We start from the raw sequence: 21769 nt of genomic DNA, 5'->3' as shown, positions 1-21769 counted from the left end.
CTTAAATTTGTGATTATGACATTTGGTATTTCTTTTAATGAACCATAATTTAAATGAAGTAATTTTAAATTTAAAAAGAAGAATTTATATTTCTTATTGGTAAACTATGTGTTCTTACCTGCCACGTGCCACAACCCTTCAGAGGAATTCTCAATTCATAATAATTTCCTCCAGTACCATGAATCCTGCATGGTGAATTTCGAGATCTGTGAGCATACATGAGTCCCCTAAAAGGTTGCGTGAAATTGACTTTCACAACCATGTCACCACTTTCGCATGAAAGAAAAGCTGAAGAAAATAGAAGGATATAAGTAACATTATTAACCAATCGGTGAAAATATGTTCTTAATATAAAAATGTTAACTTTTATGGTTCCTGCATCAGCAGCATATGAACTTTGCAAACTAACACTTTGTCTTTGTAATGAAACATACATGTAAAGGTACGATAAAGTAAAAGCATGAAATGCGTTTTCATTAAATAATTTTAGCTTCATTAATGAACAGCCATTACAGTTATAGATTAAAGCCAAATGACGCTCAGCTCTATATATTTGTAATTTTGCAAGTAAGTCCATAAAACACAAGTGAACTCCAAAGTAAACTACCAGAAAAAGTAAACACATAAAATCCGTTTTCATAAGATAGTTTTATCATCGTCAATGAACATCCAAGTCAATTATAGATTACAGCCAAATGTAATTTGTAATTCTGCACATAACTCCATAAGACAAGTGAACTCTAAAGTAAAGTATAAGAAATAGTTAAAGCAAAAAATCCGTTTTCATAAGGTAGTTTTAGCATCGGCAATTGAACAGCCTATCTATAAATAGATTCGGAGCCAATAACTTTCAATTCTACATCTTTGTAATTCTATAAAAAGAGTAATTTTATGTTTGATGCGCACCTCTTGATCTAGCTGTAACGATGACACTTTGTGAGTCTTCATTCTCTCCTTGCTTGAGGACACTTCCCTCTCGAGTCTGAGCTGAAACCATGTGCTACGATAAAACAATATTGGTCATATTAATAAATATACTTATTTCAATTTATTAACACTAAATTGCCCAAGGAAGTCATTTTAACTGCTCTTTAATTTCAATTAGAAAAACAATGATGTATATAATGACACAATTTCTTAGAATTTTGTGACTTTTTGTACAACATATAATTTCTTTATTGTTAATATTTATTAATAACTTGTTATGTAACAGTAAATAATGTTAAAAATTAATTTTAAACAAATTTCTTTACACATTAGTTATTTTTTCACATTCCAGTTATTTTGACTGCTTTTGGGCAATATAGGTATATACTAAGTTTCAGTCTTTCTAGTGTTAAAAAATATACTCGGTATAACACAATAATCACAAGTCTTGCAGACACATTTAAAACGAAATAACCAGTTATTTGATTAAAATCGTTCAAACCCTTTGACGCAGATTGACACCGATGTCCCTTTTATGTATATTTTTTCTGAATTATTTTTTTCTATCCGAATTACAAGTAAAAAAAAATTAGCATTGTTTAATTATTAAAATGAAGTCTAATACAAATAAACAAAAACCTGTTAGATTACCGGAATTATATTTGTACTGAAATATAAAATCCAAAAAAAGTAGTTTGAATTTTTTTCCCCCTTTCTCATTAAAAAAAATTTATCACCAATTCATTTTGTAAATTAAGGTAACTTCAATGAGAAATAACTGTTTCTTTTAGATCTAAATAACATCAAATTTTAAAAATGATTGTTTAGAAGTGAGTTGTTTTTGGAAGATTTTACCTTTCATGCTTAAAAAGATACCGGTGTTTCATACTGTATTTTATAACCATAAATTATTAAAATGCTAAATATAATATTTTTCATTTATTTTGACCTAAGTTAATACAAAATAATAAAAAGTATGTTTAATAAAAATTCTGCGTCAGAAGACAAAAAAAAAAAATGCAGTCGGACTTCTATTTAACGAACTTCCATTTTGCGAATTTCTCTATTTTGCGATTTTTTTTCGAGAAACCAAGAACATTTTGGAAATTTCTTCGTAAAGTAACTTCCAAATAGCGAAGGGAATTTTCTATTTAACGAATTTTTCTTTGAGATCCATTTTCACTATTTCCCAAAATATTTCATAACATTTCTAACTTGTTAATGCATTTTATGGGGGAAATGACCTTGAATTAATTTTTTCAGTCACTTACCTTTTAGAGAAAGCAATAAAATCCCTTTCCCTTTTTGTTTGCATTTCAAACGTAAAAAACTAGAGGAACTTTCAAAACTAGAGGATTTTATCAGTAGCTATTAAAATTAAAAACGCATGCGATAATTTAAGTTTAAAATTACTTTTATAATAAATGCAGTTGTAATTTTATACATAAATTTAGCTTTTTTTTAGGTGAAAATATATGTAGCATGATAGTGTAACACTGGATGATGCTTTCCTATATTCTTATTTTCCATGCAGTTTTCTTTTATGGTTAAGAATTTATAAAATAAATAGCAGTTTACAAGGTAAAGGTGTATCAATTGCTATTTTAATGATGTCTAGTGTTTATGAAATTAAAACTTGCTTTGTGTTATTTAAGTGTTTCAAAAGGTGATTTTCTATTTAACAAATTTTCCACATAAGGAACCTATAAGCGGGATTTAACGACTTCGTTAAATAGAGGTCCGACTGTAATTCGAAAATACAACTGTTATGTAAGAAATTTTTGGCATAATATAATAATCAAATTTCTTGTAACTAAACTTTAAACATATGTTTGATTAAAATATTTGATTAAAATCGATTAAATAAATTTGATTAAATAAAAAAAATATTTGATTTTAATCGTTCTTAAAGAAGAAATTTCGGAAATAAGACCTAATATTTAACAAGTAATAATGATCAATATATAAAATCTAATAAATTTTAATTTCAGTCTAGCTATAGAGACGTCCGATATCAAAGATGCATAAGTACGTTACACTAATAATTTAATTCCATGCAAATTAGTTTAGTAATTTATAAATTATGAATATTTATATCAATTTACTACTAAGGTTAAAAAAAACAATTCTAAGCATAATATAATAATCACAAATCTCGTAACGAAACTTTAAACATGTGTACCATATATTTGATTAAAATCGTTCTGAAATAAAAAATTTTAAAATAAGAATTAATATGTTATAATAATCAATACGTTAAAATCTAATAAGTTTTAATACCAATTTGGCTATAGATGCCAATATGGTCCGATATCAAAGATGCAGAAGTACATTGCTCTAATAATTTAATAAGATACGAATTAGTTTATAAAATTATGAATAATTTTATCAATTTACAGCTAAAGGAGCCATTTTTAACATACTGTCATAATACTGTGGATGCATTTCAATTACTTCAGTACATCCATTTTTTGTCAAAACGAATCAAGCACATAAAATGTTTCGTAATTTTTTAAAAATTATTAATAACGTAGTCGGATAGATCAACTACATATATTGAAAAATCATGATTAGAAATATACTCACCACTAAAGCAGTTACTAGTGCCATGAGTTTCAGAAGCATGGTACACCTAAAAATAAGAATTTCAGTAATAAATCTACACAGAATATAAAGTCAACGACTGTAATATAAATAATTTTTATTGTGGATCGTTACTGAATCCTTTGTGGTTTTAGAACAATGGTTTCAGAAATATTCTTAAAAGAGAAACTAAATTCATTTTTATTAGTGGCATACTGGGAAAGCATTATGAAATTTTTGAAATATAAATTTACATAATTAAATAGTACGTGTATTTCAGAACACTGTCGTAAAAGTACAGGTTAAAATTACAAATAAGAAAGATGGCTTGGATAAATTTAAGTGGTATTTTCTAAAAGCATTCTCCATGCTTACAGGTACGGTAATTTTGCATCTTAAATAGTAATCCAGTTTCCACTGGGAGTAAGATTTTTTTTACTGTGTTAATGTTTTTTTTTTCTTTCTTTTTTTTAGTTAAAGTCATTTCATAAAAAAAACTATGAGCTCGCTGAAGCAATTCGAACATGGGTGTTTTATTAACGTAATGTTTCTCATTTTACCAGACTCGATTGCTTAATATCAAATATTTTCAATGTTAGTTGAGTTTATATTAAAAGTGAAATCTTTTAGTGTATTCATTGGTTTTTATTAATTTAATGATAAATTCAGTTTTTTCGTAATTGTCTGAAAGGACATTTAATAATAAAAAAAAGCTATGAATGCAGTGAAACGAATGCTATATGTTTAGTTTCAAAAGGCAGTGTTTTTTATTTTGAGCAATTACCTAACGATTAATTCACGAACGATTACCTAACGATTAACTCATGCATGATTACCTAATATTTACCAGTATATTTAATATTAATTCATTTTACCTTGGAAGTAAGATTTTTTTTATTGTATTCATGTCTTTTTTAAAAATTAATTTAAAAGTAAATTCTAAGGTCCTAAAAAGTCATTTAATCATAGAAACTATGAACGTAATAGAATGATTTCTATTTTTGAAGCAGGACACTATCGCATATGCGGTTAACGTTTTATTCAAATTAGTTAAAAAGTGAAAAAGTAACCGTGCTTGTAATAGCTATGAATTTAGAAAAGAATTTAGTGGCTATTCGTATGTAAGTCCCTACTCAAGTAACTTTGTATAAAAGCCAAAATATTATTCATTACCTTCATGTATTCCGCATGATTCCTCTCTTGGTTTCATTTAATCTGAAATATAAGACAAATAAATTATTAAATTCACAAGAAGATATTACATTATAATTCAATAAACTTTTATAATAAAACAGGAAATTAATTTACCGAACTAGGTGGTATAGAGATAAAATTGAATTGCTGAAAATTTTTTATAGTTCACAAAAATGCTTATGCATGCTCACTTACAAGGGAAACTAGGGAAATGTGACTCGCCAATTTTAAAATAAACTAGTGGGATGTATGCCTTATGAGGAATAATTTTAGGGGGTAACATTCGTTTCGGCCCATAGAAGGTCCTGTGAGAGATAAAAAATAATTCACTATATAGAAAAATCGGTATTTTATTACTTCAATGCAGACTATTAGTTATTGTAATTATCTCATACTCCAATTAATTTTGTGGTACTTACTTTTACGTACTATATAATGCATAGTTATACTCAAAATTGATTTTGAAAATTTTGTATATCTGCAGTTTTTCAGAAAAACCTGTTAGGTTAATTTAAAAAAAAAAAATTTGACATCAAATTTTTTTTAACTTTTTTTTTCAAAAATTTTCCAAATTTATTGGAGTATGTAATTGCAAATCAATCAATTAATTAATAATTAATTAATTAATTTGTTAATTAATTAGCCAATTAATTACAAATTATCTGGAGTATGAGACAATTACAATAACTAATAGTCTGCATTGAAGATATAAAATATCGATTTCTCTATATATTGAATTATTTTTTATCTCTCACAGGACCTTCTATGGGCCGAAACGAATGTTGCCCCCTAAAATTATTCCTCATAAGGCATACATCCCACTAGTTTATTTTAAAATTGGCGAGTCACACTTCCCTAGTTTCCCTTGTTAGTTTTTCGTATTTTTCACTTATTATAGTATTATAAGTCATGAAGTCTAATACTTATCATGATGGAATTTTTTCTAAGAATCGCTTTTAACACTGTATATTTTTAGAATCATTTCCGAGAATGCATCAGAATAGCAGGCTTGTACACTGAGAAAAAAAAGTATGGTCAAAACTACCAGAATATGGTAAAATTTACCTTGTATCTGGCTTTTTGGAAATACCAAAAAACTCGGTGATTTTTACCGAAGAGCTTTGGTAATAATCTTGATTAAATTAGCAACACAAAATGGTTTTATAATATGTTATAAAATTTGATAAATGTGGTAATCTTATCATGATATCTTAAAGCATGATATACAAACAATTTATTCAATTAAATTTAATTTTCAATTTAATATTTTTACTAAATGTGCGGCGATAACTATAATTTTTAAAACTAGAATTTCCGGTAAACCGTTACCATCTGATAGGAAAAATTACGAAATGAATGGTTCAAATATCATGTATTTTGGTTCTCTTAATCAGAATTAATGGAGTTTGTGTTTTCCGGAAATCCAATACTGTAATTTTACCAGAATTTTTTCCTCCGTGCAGGTTTAACTTTTCCTACCTCTTAGATACTATCGCTATTGTATGAATTCTAAATATTATAACGAATCGAAAATAATAGTATTTGTATTTAGATTTCATGCTACACATAAATTGACATAGGTTATTTAAATTCTACCAATAAATGGTTTGCCAGAGTTTAAAATAGTACACCTTTGTTTTCGTTTTTAAATATTCATGGAGAGCTTTAAAGTCATAGTGACTTCATTTTATAGAAAAATAGATTTAGAAATTTATGTTACTGTTAATTATTAAAAAAACCTGTTTACCATATTTTTTTAATTGTATAGAAATAAGAATATAACAGGGGAAGCTAAGAATAGATAGCCATTACAAGCAAAATACTAATAATGAAAAAGTAATAAAAAAAACAAAATAAATAAATAATAAAATATTACTTATACTTAGGCTGTATTGAAAATAGCTGATTTAGGGTCGATAATCAATTAATAATAGAACTGTATATAACCTAGCCAATTTGCAGTTATATGAAGTCATTTTTAAAAAAATATTTATTCTAGATTATCTGCACATTCTAATTACGCGATTTTTTTCGAATTCAAGGGGTCCATGGTACAATAATATTAGTTAGAGTATACATTTTAAAGAAGAGCAATTATTTTTAAATCTGCTTTAGAAATTGTTTTAAAACAGTTGGAGTCATGTTCCAAAGAATCTAAATAACATTTTATATTCTTCTTAGTTTAAACAATGAATTTCCTCTTTGAATGTAACTGGGAGGAAAGTATGACTCAACGATAATATCAGTTTTAACTTTTTTCTCAAAGCATGATTCAGATGGCAAAACTAAAACCGTTAAACAAAACAAGCATTTCTTTATAAATAGTAAAATAAGGCATTTTTAAAATAATAAAATAAATCATTTCGAATATTTATATCCCCCACATTCAGCGACTAAAATTTATGTCGTAGTGCATCACACTTTTACTTTGAGAAAATAATTTTTGTTTTTGTAATAGTAGCTGTCCTGCGTATGATTAAGGACCTGGAATTTTTATCGGATTCATAAATTCAGACGAATTTTTCAAAAGATTCACGTTTATTTGTGGTGGTATACTATAACGTAGGAAATTTTGCGGTTGTAAAACATTGTCAAAGGAGTCTATACGCTGAGAGACGTAAATCAGACATGAAGATTTTCACAATAGCGTGAATAATTCAGGCAAGAATGGTAAACCTATTGTGAAGTAGCAATATTGACCTTGGCGAGGCAGGAAATTGCGGAGATGTTACGAAAAATATATTATAAACAGTAAAATATACCTTTCGGAAATATTTCCCTCCTAAGTAGAAAGACAGATTTATTGATTTGAATTGGAAAGAAAAAAAATTTTTTTTGGAGAAAGAGCGGCAGATTTTCAAACGAATAGGTGCTTTAAAATGTAAAAACAACCTTATAAATTTTATTTTTGACGTACTTTAGAACCAATTTTTTGTATTAGTGTTATGAAATTAAAAGGAGTATTAAATACGATGAATACAAGTTTAAATCAGGGTCATCACTATTTCTATAAAACAATTTATAGCCTAAAAAATATTTTAGTCTCACAGTACTTTGATTTAAAATTGAATATTAGATAACGATTATGAAAATTAATATCTCTAAGAACATTAATGTAGATGAATATTATGAACATCTTTATTTCTAGAATCGTTTTGATATAATCGTTTGCTATTTGTATCTTGTATTAGTCTTACTGATTTAAAAGGGATATCCAAAATACAATTTACACAAAATTGGTCACTACTTCTGTGAAATACTAAATTTATGAGATTAACTGTTAATCGTAACCCAGGAAGTGTTTTAATCACTTCTGCCAAATGTTAGAAAACGATTATGGAAAAGGTTTATTTCTCAAATCGTTTGCAAAAAATATTGTATTTCCTTTTATCCAATTAAATATAATTTAAATAAAAATGCATTTATGAAGGCACGTGTTGGTTAATAAACTATTTTATATAGCAGTAGTTTATAAGTTGTGCAAAAAATTTAAAATATTTTTAACAATGATTTCTTTACTCATTACTAATATCTCTTCTTTTTCATTATCTGTGTTTTGTGACTTGGCTTTGAAAGTACCTGTTACATTCTCTAGGAAACTGCTAGCTTAAATTTTAATGATAAGACAAAGTAATCATGAGTAAGGAGTAAAAATTTATCCCAATTTTACCGAACTGAAATCAGTTATATTTTTATATTTATAAATTAGATTTAGAAATATATTATTATATTTTTAAAAAATGAAACAAACATAATATAAGGAAAAGTTAATACTCCATTTCGTAAGAGCTTAAGACAAAAATATTTTGAAATGTTTTGAAAAGTTGAGTTCAGAAAGTAGTTACTCGTTTCAGATTTTTCTTCTTTTTAAATTACTGATTTCCACAAACAATATTTAGATTTTAATTTTCAAACTATTTATCATTTACTTTGTACTAAAAACTTAGTTTGCCACCTTAATCAACTCACTAAGGGCAAATGAACCTAGAACTTTTTTAGTGAGCAATAAAGAAAAATTGTTAATAAATTAAGTTATTATGAGGCTTTTCTTTACGAATACAAAAAACAAATTTTTGAATAATAAATAATTTTAAATTAATAAAAAGTGTCGTAACAGATGTTTATTTTATACCAAATAAAAAAAAATAACTAAAAATATCAGAATTTATTAAAAATAATGATTAACATTAAAGGAGAGGACTAGCTTACATTCAAAAATCTATATAAATCATTCATGGAGCATTTACGGTGAAATCTTCATCAATGAAATTGTCACTTAAAAATTGAAGAGAAAATAAAAAATATTGCATTATAAATTGAAATACTCTGTACTAAACTATAGAAAAATATATTAATGAATTGTTATTATTTTTTGTGAATATGTATTAACAATAAATTTGTATAAAAAATTTATTTTTAATGATATTTAATTATTATCATTAATTTTTAATTATAATTTATTATTATCATTAAAAATAGTCTTAAGTGAGTCAAAATATTTAAATTAAAATGGGTTTTCTCAAACCACACGGAACTATTCTGAAAACATGAATTCATTTTAAATAGAGTTCTCTTTAAAAGGCAATTATTTAACAGCATTTAAGAATTAATAAATTAATATAGAAGTATTAATACTGAATAATCGTTCCTTCATAACGAATTGTGTGACATTATCCCACAAACTTTAAATATATAGTATGACTTTACTTGTATCAAAAAATTTTAAAAAATATTTCAATATAAGATGTACTTACCAGAAAATAGAAGGTATACGAGTAAGAACTTCTACTGGAATATTTATATTAAAAAACTATCGAAAAACTTTAAATTAAAAGGTTGCTTTTCGATTGGGTTGCACTTACTTTTATTCTGTTAAAAAATGAAACACATTAACTTATCTTAATTCTAAATAAAACAACTTTTGACTTTTTATCAAAGTATCGAAGATATTACATATACTTAATCTACACACATATCTACAAGACTCGATTCTATTTTCTACGCCACCTGAATATAGCGCATGGATAAGTTTCATGGGATTGTTCTTACCGGAATAAACGGAATATTTGATGAACATTGTAGTCCAAAAATGAACTCGACTCTGCTGTAGTTAATTGCGTTGTTGAAATACTTAAATTAAAACAAAGTTATTTTAACGACAAGAAACTATTCTGAAAACAGGCATTTCTTTTCAATAGAGAGTTGAAAGTACGAATTAGTGCAGCAACACAGTTCTTGTCTCAAATAATTAAACAACCTTGGGTTTGATAACAACTATCGTTTGCTATTATCATTTAAAATAAAATGATTTTCGCTCAAAATAATATCATTCGCTATTTAAGTCTCAATTCGAAAGATAATACAAAAAACTTAAAGTCTTTAATACTTTCTTTCCTTATAAGAACGTAATGGAGATTTCCTTTGTAAAGTACAAAGAGCTTCAGCCTAAGTAAATATTTAACAAAACACCCCAACTGACGCAACTAACGTAACGTACCGTTGCATTTCTAAACCAAAAGCGGGTCATAGTGTCAAATATGTCATTGTTTCTGGCCTTCTGCCGTCATTACTAATGAAATGATCACCCGCACGTGATGAAAGAAAACATTGTTATACGGCAAACAGAGTTAAATGTTGGAGCTGAAAGAATACCTGGAAAAAAAAATCCTCGTCATTCTCCCTTTACCGGTAAAATAATGCTGAAGATTTCGTGCAGCGTCACTTCGCCAGAGTTTATCTTCAGAAGAAGAAAAAAATTCCCCAGCAATCAAACATGGGAACCTAGTTCTTGATTGAAGATTTTGTCATCAATGATTTTGTTTTGTTTTATTTGCATAGTCATTTCGATTAATCACGGCATGAAAGTGCTGTTTCATTTGATTGGCGTAAATAATGTTTCTATACATTTTATGCTTACTTGCGATTGTTAAATCAACTATTAAACCTAGTTTAAATGGTTATAGCACAGCAGAGCCCTAAAAATTGGGCTAGGAGCTTGCCATGGTTGGATGATGATGATTATAGTACAAACAGGAAAAATGTAAACGAGGCCTTAGCTTTTGATATGATTGTAGAGTGATTGTAGATATTTCCCGCCTTTAAAATATCAACGAAACACAAATATACCTGCTTTGAAAAATTTAAAGTGTAAATTTATCGTTTCCTGGGGATTTCAGTAATAGTTCATTACACAGCCCTCCAAATAAAAAAGAGATTAGAAACCCATAGCCAACCAATCCTTTGCATTGCAATCTTAAAAAAAGGGATAAACATTTAATGCCGTACGTCATCGCTACTGAGTAAAACTTAAAGTATTTTGGCTAATCTTTGATGCGAATAAATAAAAATAAATTTTTAAGTATTTTAAAAATAAATTAACAATATACGCATATTGTTTTAAATAGATTTTAGTTCAAATGTGGAATTCATGGTAAAATAAACCCTAATTTTGTTTTAAGAAAAATATTTTACTTCTAGATGTTTTAATTCGCTAGTAGCGACCTTAAATTTATAAAAATTCCGATACATTAATTACACTTTATATTTATGCTTTTTTGCTATACTTATTACTCTATATTTATAAGTATTCCCTATACTTATAAGTATTCTTTACACATATGAGTATTATCTATACTTATAAGTATTCTCAACACTTATAAGTATATTCTGTACTTATAAGTATTCTCTACACTTATAAGTTTACTCTGCATTTTTTTCCTTTAAAGGAGTGTATAGCACAGTAAGAGAAATTTACTCATCTTATGAACTAATTAGAAACATTATAAATTAAAGTTACTTTTAATATACTTTTTATAATTATCATTTAAAGTCTCTTTAAAGGAAAACAATAACATAAAATCCGTTTTTAATATTTTTACATAACTTAAAGACGTGCAAATTCGTGGGCAGTATTTTTCAAAAAGAATTTCGTCAGAGCTCATATAAATGAGAAAAGAACATTTTTAATTGAAACATATATATTAGAATTAATCGTTGAAAACATAGAACTAAATACATTTTTTCTAATATTTCCATTTTCATTCAAGAAATATTGCTTTAGTTGAAAGAATAACAATGTTGGTGTAATTAGAGATAATGATATATCGGTACAACAAAACAAATAAATAAATTAAGCGAAAATGCTAAAAATAGAACCATAGAACATAATTTAAACTCATAAATCATCCTTGAAATAATAAAAAAGATCATCACTGGTAAATTGTCTGTAAATTTACTTACCCATTTATACTGCCAAACGTGTATGTACCAGTAACGTTAACCTATATGGAAAATTAGCTATAAAGTAATCAATTTACAAACTGAAACAACGTTACTTTGCAATATCTTCCATAATTCGATCACTTTTTGGTTTGAAGTTGGATTTTTTTTTTATTTCTAACTATTATGGCAACACAACTTTTCTGTTTACTGAATTTTTCATTGCGGTTTCTTGCATTTATTTGTTGTTGTCAGATGGTTTTGAATTTGATGGTAAATATTTTATACGAAATATAAACAGTCTGATGCTAAGCCTGACTTTCCCCCATGGAAGAAAAGAACTGAAAATACTATTTATAATAAAACTTTTCAACTTTTATTTATTTATTTTTCGTTTCGTTCTAAAAGTGTTTCACTTTTATTTATCACCAATGACGAATAAATCGTCCAAAATCGGATCATCAGCAAACTAGGTTGTGAAATGATTAAGCTCATCTGATTATGTCTTCAATTTCGTCTAAAATGACAGAACAAAAGATTGTAACACCAATTCAATTCTAAGGGCATCGGGTCAAGATAATTGTTAAACAATAGCGTCTATTCTTGGTCTTGTTATGACTTCTTTTATTTGATATCACTTAATCTTTCAGATCAACTGCTTTTACGTGTTATGAGAAATAGACCATAGAAAAAAATATATGTTCTTGGATTTCTTATTTTACTTATAGTTATAATGGTCAAAACTAAATTGGATTCCCGAGTTAATCGTTATATATTACGCTGATAGAAAGTATTAGGCAATACTTACTGCTCTTAAAACAACTACAGTGTTCTGTCCACCCACGGTTTCTTTTTAAGCTGGTTGAACAGTAATATCGTTTAAATTTGCTGAAACTTTGATATGGGGCTAATTTGAACCTTGTTTGCGTATTTCTCAAACTTTATAACAAGATACTATGGCTCAACTGAGATGAAAACGTGGCTCAATTTAACACCTTTTTTTAAAAAAAGTTGCGGCAAATTTGCTATGTTTTGTAGTTAACTATACCGATATTATGGTTCAGCATGAAACTGATTTTTCTGAGATGGTGAAAGACTTATGACCAAGAGTATCCGTCAATGCAATTTATGTCACTGACTGCCTCTCCTAATGCCACTTTTTAAAATTCATTTGTATTTCAGATTATGAATTTGATCTACACTAGATATTAATTCTGCAAAACCTACGAAATTTCCCTCATTTTAAATTAAAGTAATATTTACTAAGTTAAACGTTAAAATAGTATATAGGAGGAAATATGTCCTATGGATGGCAAAAAAAATATCGAATGAAGGTAGCAAATGTTATGATATTGATGAAGATAACCAATTTTTGGAACATGACTTATAAGTCAAACAATGAAAAATGCAAAATTCAGTTCCCTGTCAAATTCCAAAAAAAGTAATATAAACCGACTCAAATTTGTTTTAAATCATCGGAAATAAAAAAAATAATAAAAATTTCAGGAAATCATCAAAATAGTGTATATACAGGGTGTCCCAAAACGACCGCATAAACTCTGCACAACTAGATTCCTCGTTGGGAGTGCATAAAAACTGCCCAAATAAGCGTTCCTGTACGATCCATAGTTTACGAGAAAAATACGAGAAACGAAGTATGACGTCACTATCGGTGCAGGAAAAAAAAACACTTTATTGAATTTATCAACAACAGTATTTGCATATCTTTCCAGACGATAATGTTTAAAATGTGAAAATCTTACATTTGCTTTAAATTGTGCATAGTATACTGCTGTTGATATGTTCAATCTTGGCCAAAGAATACCTAAGATGTGTTCTTTGTTCGCCAAGTGTTCAATAAAGTGTTTTTTCTTGCACCGGCTGTGACGTCATACTTTGTTTTTCGTATTTTTTTCGAAAACTATGGATAGTAGAGGAACGCTTCTTTGGGTAGTTCTTATGTACTCCCAGCGAAGAATCTAGCCGTGCAGAGTTTATGCGGTCGTTCTGGGACACCCTGTATACAATCCGCATATTTATCAATAGGCCGAATAGGCTTCTTTATTCTTCGCCACTGAGTATCCTGTTACGAAATTTAGGTAGTGCAATAATATGCTTAAACTTATCATCATATTAAAGTTAGGGTTCAAGCAAAAATAAATGAGAACTTATTAATATTTAGTTACAATCTACAAGAACAGCAGATCTGCATTTTATTGTTAAATATTTTTTGATATTTGTCAAATCGAAAGAATTTCTTTAATCGAAAAGCGAATTCTTATAATTTGAAAAACTCGCCGTAATAGCAACATTTGCTAGTTTAGCATATTTCAAAGCTAAATATGCAATGACATATAAGGACAGAAATTAATTCACAAGCAACATGCTCTTAAAATGAAAAATATCAATTAAAATTTTTAAAAAAAGGTTGGAATTGATCCCATAAATGAATTGGCCACATAAAAAAATGAATTGATCCCATATTAGTTGTGAAATATATTTATTTAATGCTACATAATTCAAGCAGAACTTTTCTTCTAAGAGGTTTAAAAAATCAAAAAAAAAAAAAAATTAAACTATGGTTTCTATTGTTCCAAAATAATATTCTGAAAAAAAAACATTGTTTAATACTAATACTTTGACCTATTTAATTTCTTTGTAATTCAGAATACAATTAACTCTCACCGATAAATAATGAATATTCTTAAGGTTAATTACTTTTTCCGGCGTTCAATACGGAGCTTGTAGAGCTTATAATTTCTGCGTTAGAAATATTATTTGCAACTGACAAATGGATAAGTATCAAATTAACATTGATAATGAATAGATAAAGCGATAACAAAAATGATAAGAAATTTTGGAAACAGAAGAATGGTTTTTCATTGCATTTAACATTTATATTGATAACGAATAATTAACATTTAACCTTAATCAAACCTTTATATTCATAATGAAGATCCGATTTAATTCGAAGTATTTAAGAAAAAACACAGAATAGCAATTTTTTGCGTTTTAAAAGATATAAGCTTTTTGTTAATTAGCAAGCTTTTGTAATCTTTTATAAAATATTATTCTATTTGGCAACCGGCGTTGAACAGCTGACCCAATTTGGAGTTTACGACTACTATTATTCCACTCCGTGGTCTTGTAATTTTAAACCCAATCCAGAAAACAAGGGAACGCCTGGATCAAGTAGTGGAGGAAATTGGCCCTAGTGGAGGCCTTTTTTATGGAACTAACCCGCATCTGTGTTACACGGAGAAGAAAACCACGAAAACTACCCAGGATTAGCCTGACGGAAAGGGGACTCTAACTCATGATCCGTCTACCACTGAAGATATTTTTCGTCAGCACTGTGGTTTGTGTGAGCTGGATGCGAAATTCATATCGATCAGCCATTGCGGGGATTCGAACCCGGGTCACCTCATTGGGAGGAGAACGCTTTATCACCTGAGCCATCACGGCTCTTATAAAAGTATTAGTAAAGATTGCGTTAATCAGATAAGTCTGATCTATTAAATAAAATTTACAAAAAATATGCATAAAAAGGGTGGCAGTATTTTTTTGACTGACTTGGAAGACCGGAAATCTACGATACTTGAGTAAAACTTTATTCAAATATTCAAACTCACATTCAGTTATTAGAGTCAATAATTTAATTGATGTAAAGTACCAATTATAAAATTTATAAATAAAATTGTGGTAAATTTTGCAATGCAAAATGACGTAAAAATTATAGATCTTGCAATTCAAATTTTTTCTTCTGCCAATATTAAATAAAATAATAAATATATATTAGAAGTTGTAGTTTGCATGGAATTATTTTTGAATAACTGTGTTCAATTCGCTTAAAAAGTTATTGAGATATGGCGAAATACGCAAAAAATAAAATTATCATTAAGGGATTCAAACGTTGAACAGCTCTCCTGATCAAACTATGGGGACTCTATTTCTATAGATTGCGGCTATCACCTATATTTTGGGGTCAGAAATCCGAATCCGTTGGAGAAAAAAAAGCATGTTTATTAAAAGAAAGTACGTTTTTGTGTTAGATTTCGTAACTTAAAATATCGTCTGCACTAATTAATTAGCAAATTTAAGGTCACACTTTTAAATTATTAAGAATAAGTCTAAGAACATGAAGATTCAATTATTAGATCAAAAGTTATTCGGGGTTGTCTATTTTTTGTTTTGTTCACTGTACTTTAAAAAGAATATCGTATATTTTACCGTTGACTGCACTGACCAAAAAAGGTATGGTCAAAACTGCTGGTCAAATTAAACGTTTCTGGCTCTATGGGAACACCAAAAAACCAGGTAATTTTTACCAAAGCGCTTTGTCAAATTTTAATCTTGTTTACCTCTATTTTATTCAGCAAGCATAAACACTTGTTAACTTTGTTTCTCGTCGGTTATTAGTTTTTTTTCCTATTCAAACTGTAGGTTAACATCTACCAACATTTAAAAGTATAAAAAAAATATGCATTTGTAAGTGTACAAACACCTGAACAAGGCTGAACTAAATCAGTAGCTTAACCGTTACTTAAAAATGGAAGCGTAGAGGTAGTGGGTTTGAATCTCATAATAACAATGGGTGCATCTTTTTTATATTTATGTTCATCTTTGACTTGGTTAACTGTTCTTCACCTTGACAAGAACTTGTAATAAATCATATTTTGTAATGAGAACACACTCTTACATTTGTATGAGTAACAGTAAAAAATTTCTTTGGAATAGTAAGATTTTTTTTAAATTAATAAAACAGCTGCCATAGTATGATATATCTAAGTTTAAGTCAGTTTATTTAAATATTTGAAGCAATTTTTTGTCCCTTTAGCACTTGTTATAGTTGAGAAATTATATTAGAATAGAAAAAAAATTAACAGTTATTTAACTCCTGTCAGCCACTTAAATAAACTGCCATTTTAAATAAACAGTAGAAGTATAAACAGATTATTACCCTTCTTTTTGTTAAGAGGCAAAAACATCAAAATGTTAAAATTACCAAATAAATCGTAAAATGATTAAAAGTTCTGAAGATTATTTTGGTAATTTTAGAGTGGTACTTTAGAACATAGAATGAAAACGATTTATTTGGTTACATTTACTTTTGAAATTTGTATTTGTTGTTAAATGTATTGTAATAAGAACTATTTCCGGTAAACAGTAACAACAGTGAACGGTAAAATTATCCTATGAATAGTTTAAATACCGCATACTTTGGTTTAATTTTTAGTATTGGGTTCTTTTTCTCCAGAAATGTCTTTACAATCCAAGCGTGGTAATTTTGCCAGAATTTTTTTCTCTTTGTATGAAAATTAGCAGCAGGTTAAACCAAAAAAAATTTAATTGAATCATAATTCCGCAGAAGTTAAATCATAGTATTGTGTATTAAAGTTTAAAATCGTTCAATTTGCACAATATTATGCTTCTACTTCAACTGTGCTCTGCATGAACGTTACAGCTAATATGAACGATATTAGAGTTCAATGCGTTTCATGCTTACCGTTTATGTGTAAATCAGTTGCATAGTTAGTTATACAATCATTTTTATTTCCTTTTCCTATTTATTGAAAGGTCATATCCTTATCATCTTACCCTCTGATTTTTTACTACTTTTAAATGCAAATAATGAGCAGCATCTTGCTAACTGCAAAAAATTTAATTTATTTGATAAATATGGATTTATAAGTAATTAAGTTGAAAGAATATAATGCAAATCGCGTAATGTACTTTAAGAAAAGGTCTAAAATTAAAATATTAATCTGATGAATCTATGAACTTGCAAACACAATATTATATTTGAATAAAATTTCGCTCGAAAAAAATCTATAGGAATTAAGAAAAATATTCGTGGGAGTTAAATCATTTTTACAAATTGAGATTATAATGTTAACATTTTGATATGACAATGCAACAAAAATCAAATTATTTTTGAACAAAAAATATGAGTTTAAGGATACCGAATTCGATCTTACAGAAAAATGAGAAAAAATAGTGATAATGTGTTAAGATAATCTTTAATCTATAAACTGCTTGCAGATAATTGTCAGTTATTTTTATTTTGGCATATTTTCCTCTAACTTCATCAATGAATTTAAAGGAGTCTTTTCTTCTTTTTTTTTAATAATTTTTTCCCTTCATTTGAAATAATCGCAAAAAACATCAATAAATCCTCACTTCGAATATTTTTTGATAAGAATCGTCCTCAAGATGAGCATTATCGCATCAGCAACTCTTCTTCTATTTCTAAGGATAATCTTAAATATTGAAATGAAATCTGATTGGAATTGCCTAAACAATAAGCAAAAAAATTTCCCTTCATGAAAAAACGTCTATCGTAAGACGGAAAAACAACGTAAAAATTAAGCATGGAGGAAAAAATAGGGACCCAATTCCACTCCCATATAGACGCACCTTGCTTATTGTGGCTTCCTAGAATAAAACTACAAAGAAATTGTCGCCAAAATTCTTTTTTTACCGGTAGACCAGATGCTGAAGATAGCGACGACGAAATTCTTATTATAGTGGTGTTATTACTGACCCCAAAAGTTTCACTACAGGAATCAACGAACCTTGAGATCACGGACAGCTCGACGCAGAACACAAATGAAAAGGAAGAGAAAATAATAATGCGGCTTGTTATGAATTGTGTGTGCACTGTGAATATACCTGCTGCCAAGGCCACCGAGTGGACGATACAGAACAACTATCTCTTCTTAATTTGGCGCTTCTTTCTTTGCCCCGTTGACTTTGGATTATTCTCTATTTTTGGAATGGATGGGTCAGAGAGAAACTTGTGAGGTTAACTTAGTAACCGAAGTTGCATGAAAGTTAACTACGAGATGTAAAAAGATAACAGGCATAATTCTTCAACCGAATTCATCCTGTGTAGTAGAACCGGGTAGCGTTATTGTTAAAAGCATAGTTACTCAACGAGATGAAAAAATACTTACTCTCATTTTGTCTATAGCCCGACACGGTTTCATTGGAAATGGGAAAGTTATTAAAACCAGGTGTCGCGAAGTTTTATTTATTCTTAATTTTATTTATTTATTTATTTATTTTTACATTAAAAGTTGACCTTACACCAGAAAGACGTAGGAGAGAAATTAATGTCTAGATTTATTTATTTATTTTGCAAAATTTACGAACTTTAATAGATTACAATTATTTATTGTTTTTATTTGTCTTTGTGTAATAATTTTTAGTGTGTAAACAAAAATAAGAAAAGTCATAGTATCTACAAAGATATGACGATTTTTTAGAAATTTAATATTTGAAAAGGAATAATTTTACCCTCTTCGTCTTTTTGATGTTATTTCTGTTTCATCTCTTTGATGACTTGAACTAGATCACTAAATTGCTAATAAACATTCGAAATGGTTGAAATAAACTGTATTTTAGTTTCGTGTCCTGCACTTAATTTAAGTAGGGCGAAATTTCGTAGAAGCGAATCGTTTGCAAATCCACTAAAAAAAATTATTGTCTAAGACTTCCAGTTTGATGATGTGTTTTACAACAAAAAATAAATATATATATATATATTTATTGTTTTCTGTTAAAATATAATTCAAAATAAACTTTCATCGATTTAGTTGAAATTTTATTAAAAAAAATTATCATTACTATCATAAACTTAAAAAAAAAATTATTGTAAAATTCTTTGAATATTTTTAGCCATGGATTTGTTTGAATTGGATTGGCACGCAGAAAAAATATAAATTTAATTAACAATGATTTTTTTTAAAATACTTGTTAATAATTTCTCTAAAATCATTTAAATTGTATAGTTAAAAATCAACCTTATTAATTACGAGCTTTAAATCTTCCAGTATAATATTATTACCTTGACCCTCTAAAAAAATTGAGAGAATTAAAAAAAAAATAGCGAAAATATTGAAAATAATAAAGATTAATGAAAAGAGAAGAAGAAAAATATAATATTTTTAAAAAAAATATATTTAAAAAAATAATTTTTTAGAAAAAATTAAAGAGCCGAAAAATAAAATAATGAAAAGATACAATCTCTTCACCAGCCCACACGATTATAACCGCAAAAAGGAGTGCTTATTAATTTTGCTAATTTTCTTCGTTTTTCTCTTCTTTTTTTTTATCCTTTTTGGCACAGGAAAATATATCGATACAATAGTGTGAGGAGGACCGAAAAAATTGAAACGAAAATGGTACCCGGTGCTACTCATACTATTGTATTGATATGTTTTGCTATGTCTATATTAATACAATATTAGAAAGACCTATTTTTTCGGTTATAAACGCATGAGCTGATGACGAGATTATATCTTTTACTAATTTTCTTTTATTTTTCAATTTTTTTTTTTTTAATTTCAAAATTTTTTTAATCTTGTGAATATTTTTGAAAAAAAAATTTTAATAATTTTTTCTTCTCCTTTGTGTAATCTTTATATCATTTTCCTTCTTTTCTCTATATTTTTAACTTATATTTATACATATAATATATATATATATAAATTTTTAGCATATTAAGAATTGAGTATATTAAGTTCAAGCCGCATTACTGCTCATTTCGAGACAAAAAGTATATAAATCGTAATATCTCCTTTTAAATGAGTACAGTAGTAATCTGCTGAGAAAAGTTTTTTATTATAAGGTTTAAATTTAAAATAGTAAAATAACTATCGTAGTTAATGCAATTCTATTTGTCACCGTGCAATGAAAATCTATTTGCTTCTTTACTATTCAATACTTCGCACAATTCTTTTAAAATCTATCATCTAATAATGTTGCCAACATATATTTTGTCCTACTTATTTAACTGAAGAAACATCTTTTAACAAAAATATTATTAACAATATATGTATTTTATTGTGAAAAACTTATTTTCTAGGTACATGTAGAATCCTAATTAAAATTCAGTTGTTTCTCAAGTATATGTTAGTATTTTGCGGATTTTAAAAAACAACAACAACGCATTTACTTATCAAGTGTTGCCAAATTGGACAGAGAAATACTCACTATATTGGTGCTACGTAAGACAAAAATATACATCATTAAAAGTAGTACTAAGTTTTTTGTAGATTTTCGCAATTCATTTGAGAGATAAACAATTTTTTTAATTCTTTGAAACAGTGAACGACTCCCACGAAATGCTTTGTCATTATTTTTCAATTATTTTTTTTCAGTGAATGAACAACATTATTCGGATTATTTCATAATAATGCGTAGATGGATGAAAAAACAATCATTTCTCTATTCAAAAAAATCAAATAAAATATATCCAAAAGGATTTTTTTTTACCATTTTAATTGAGAAGTTACGTAACAATCTTGTTGAGAATGATAATCTACGAAAAACGAATGTGATTTGATTGCAGAAATGATCATTAAAATCAAACAAAATACTCTATTCTGGTGAAATTTTTAATAAATTATGCATTTACGAATGGTATTCAAGTAAATAATTTACAAGAGTTATATTATATTACATTACATTACATTACATTACATTATATTATATTATATTATATTATATTATATTATATACTACTTATTTATTTTTGCTATTTAGAACACTTAGGAAGTTTTAAGACTTTGAGTGAAGCTTCGATTTCACCTGATCTCGTTTAATATATTTATATCACAAGTCATTCGCAAAACTATTTATCCGAACTATATATACGCAATTTTCTTTTTACCTATTAAGCAAGTAATATCAAAAGTTTGTTGTCTAACCCAAAACATGCTCAAAATAAAATAAATACGCCGAAATTTTACAGCTTATAATTTAGTACTTAGTCTCAGAACTGCCTAGAAAAATTTCCCTCAAGAAACTTAAGGTTGCAAAGAAATAAAAATCTTCGAAATGA

At 27.5% G+C, this 21769-nt stretch overlaps 1 protein-coding gene across 1 annotated transcript in view; it reads right to left on the bottom strand.

Annotated features, from left to right (window-relative positions):
- LOC107447982 (uncharacterized) overlaps window positions 1–21769 on the bottom strand; it is a 64406-nt gene that overhangs the window by 17480 nt on the left and 25157 nt on the right. Inside the window, exons 2-5 of the mRNA XM_016063041.3 lie at window positions 4684–4725; window positions 3514–3559; window positions 907–1000; window positions 119–288 (exon numbers count right to left, since the gene is read on the bottom strand). Of these exons, the coding sequence (XP_015918527.1) occupies window positions 119–288; window positions 907–1000; window positions 3514–3552 (303 nt within the window). The 5' untranslated portion in view covers window positions 3553–3559; window positions 4684–4725. The remainder of the gene's footprint in view (window positions 1–118; window positions 289–906; window positions 1001–3513; window positions 3560–4683; window positions 4726–21769) is intronic.

The sequence above is a fragment of the Parasteatoda tepidariorum genome, chromosome 1, assembly GCF_043381705.1.
Source record: "Parasteatoda tepidariorum isolate YZ-2023 chromosome 1, CAS_Ptep_4.0, whole genome shotgun sequence".
Taxonomy (NCBI): domain Eukaryota; kingdom Metazoa; phylum Arthropoda; class Arachnida; order Araneae; family Theridiidae; genus Parasteatoda; species Parasteatoda tepidariorum.
The sequence above is the reverse complement of the archived record's forward strand: the minus strand, read 5'-3'. Positions and strand labels throughout refer to the sequence as shown.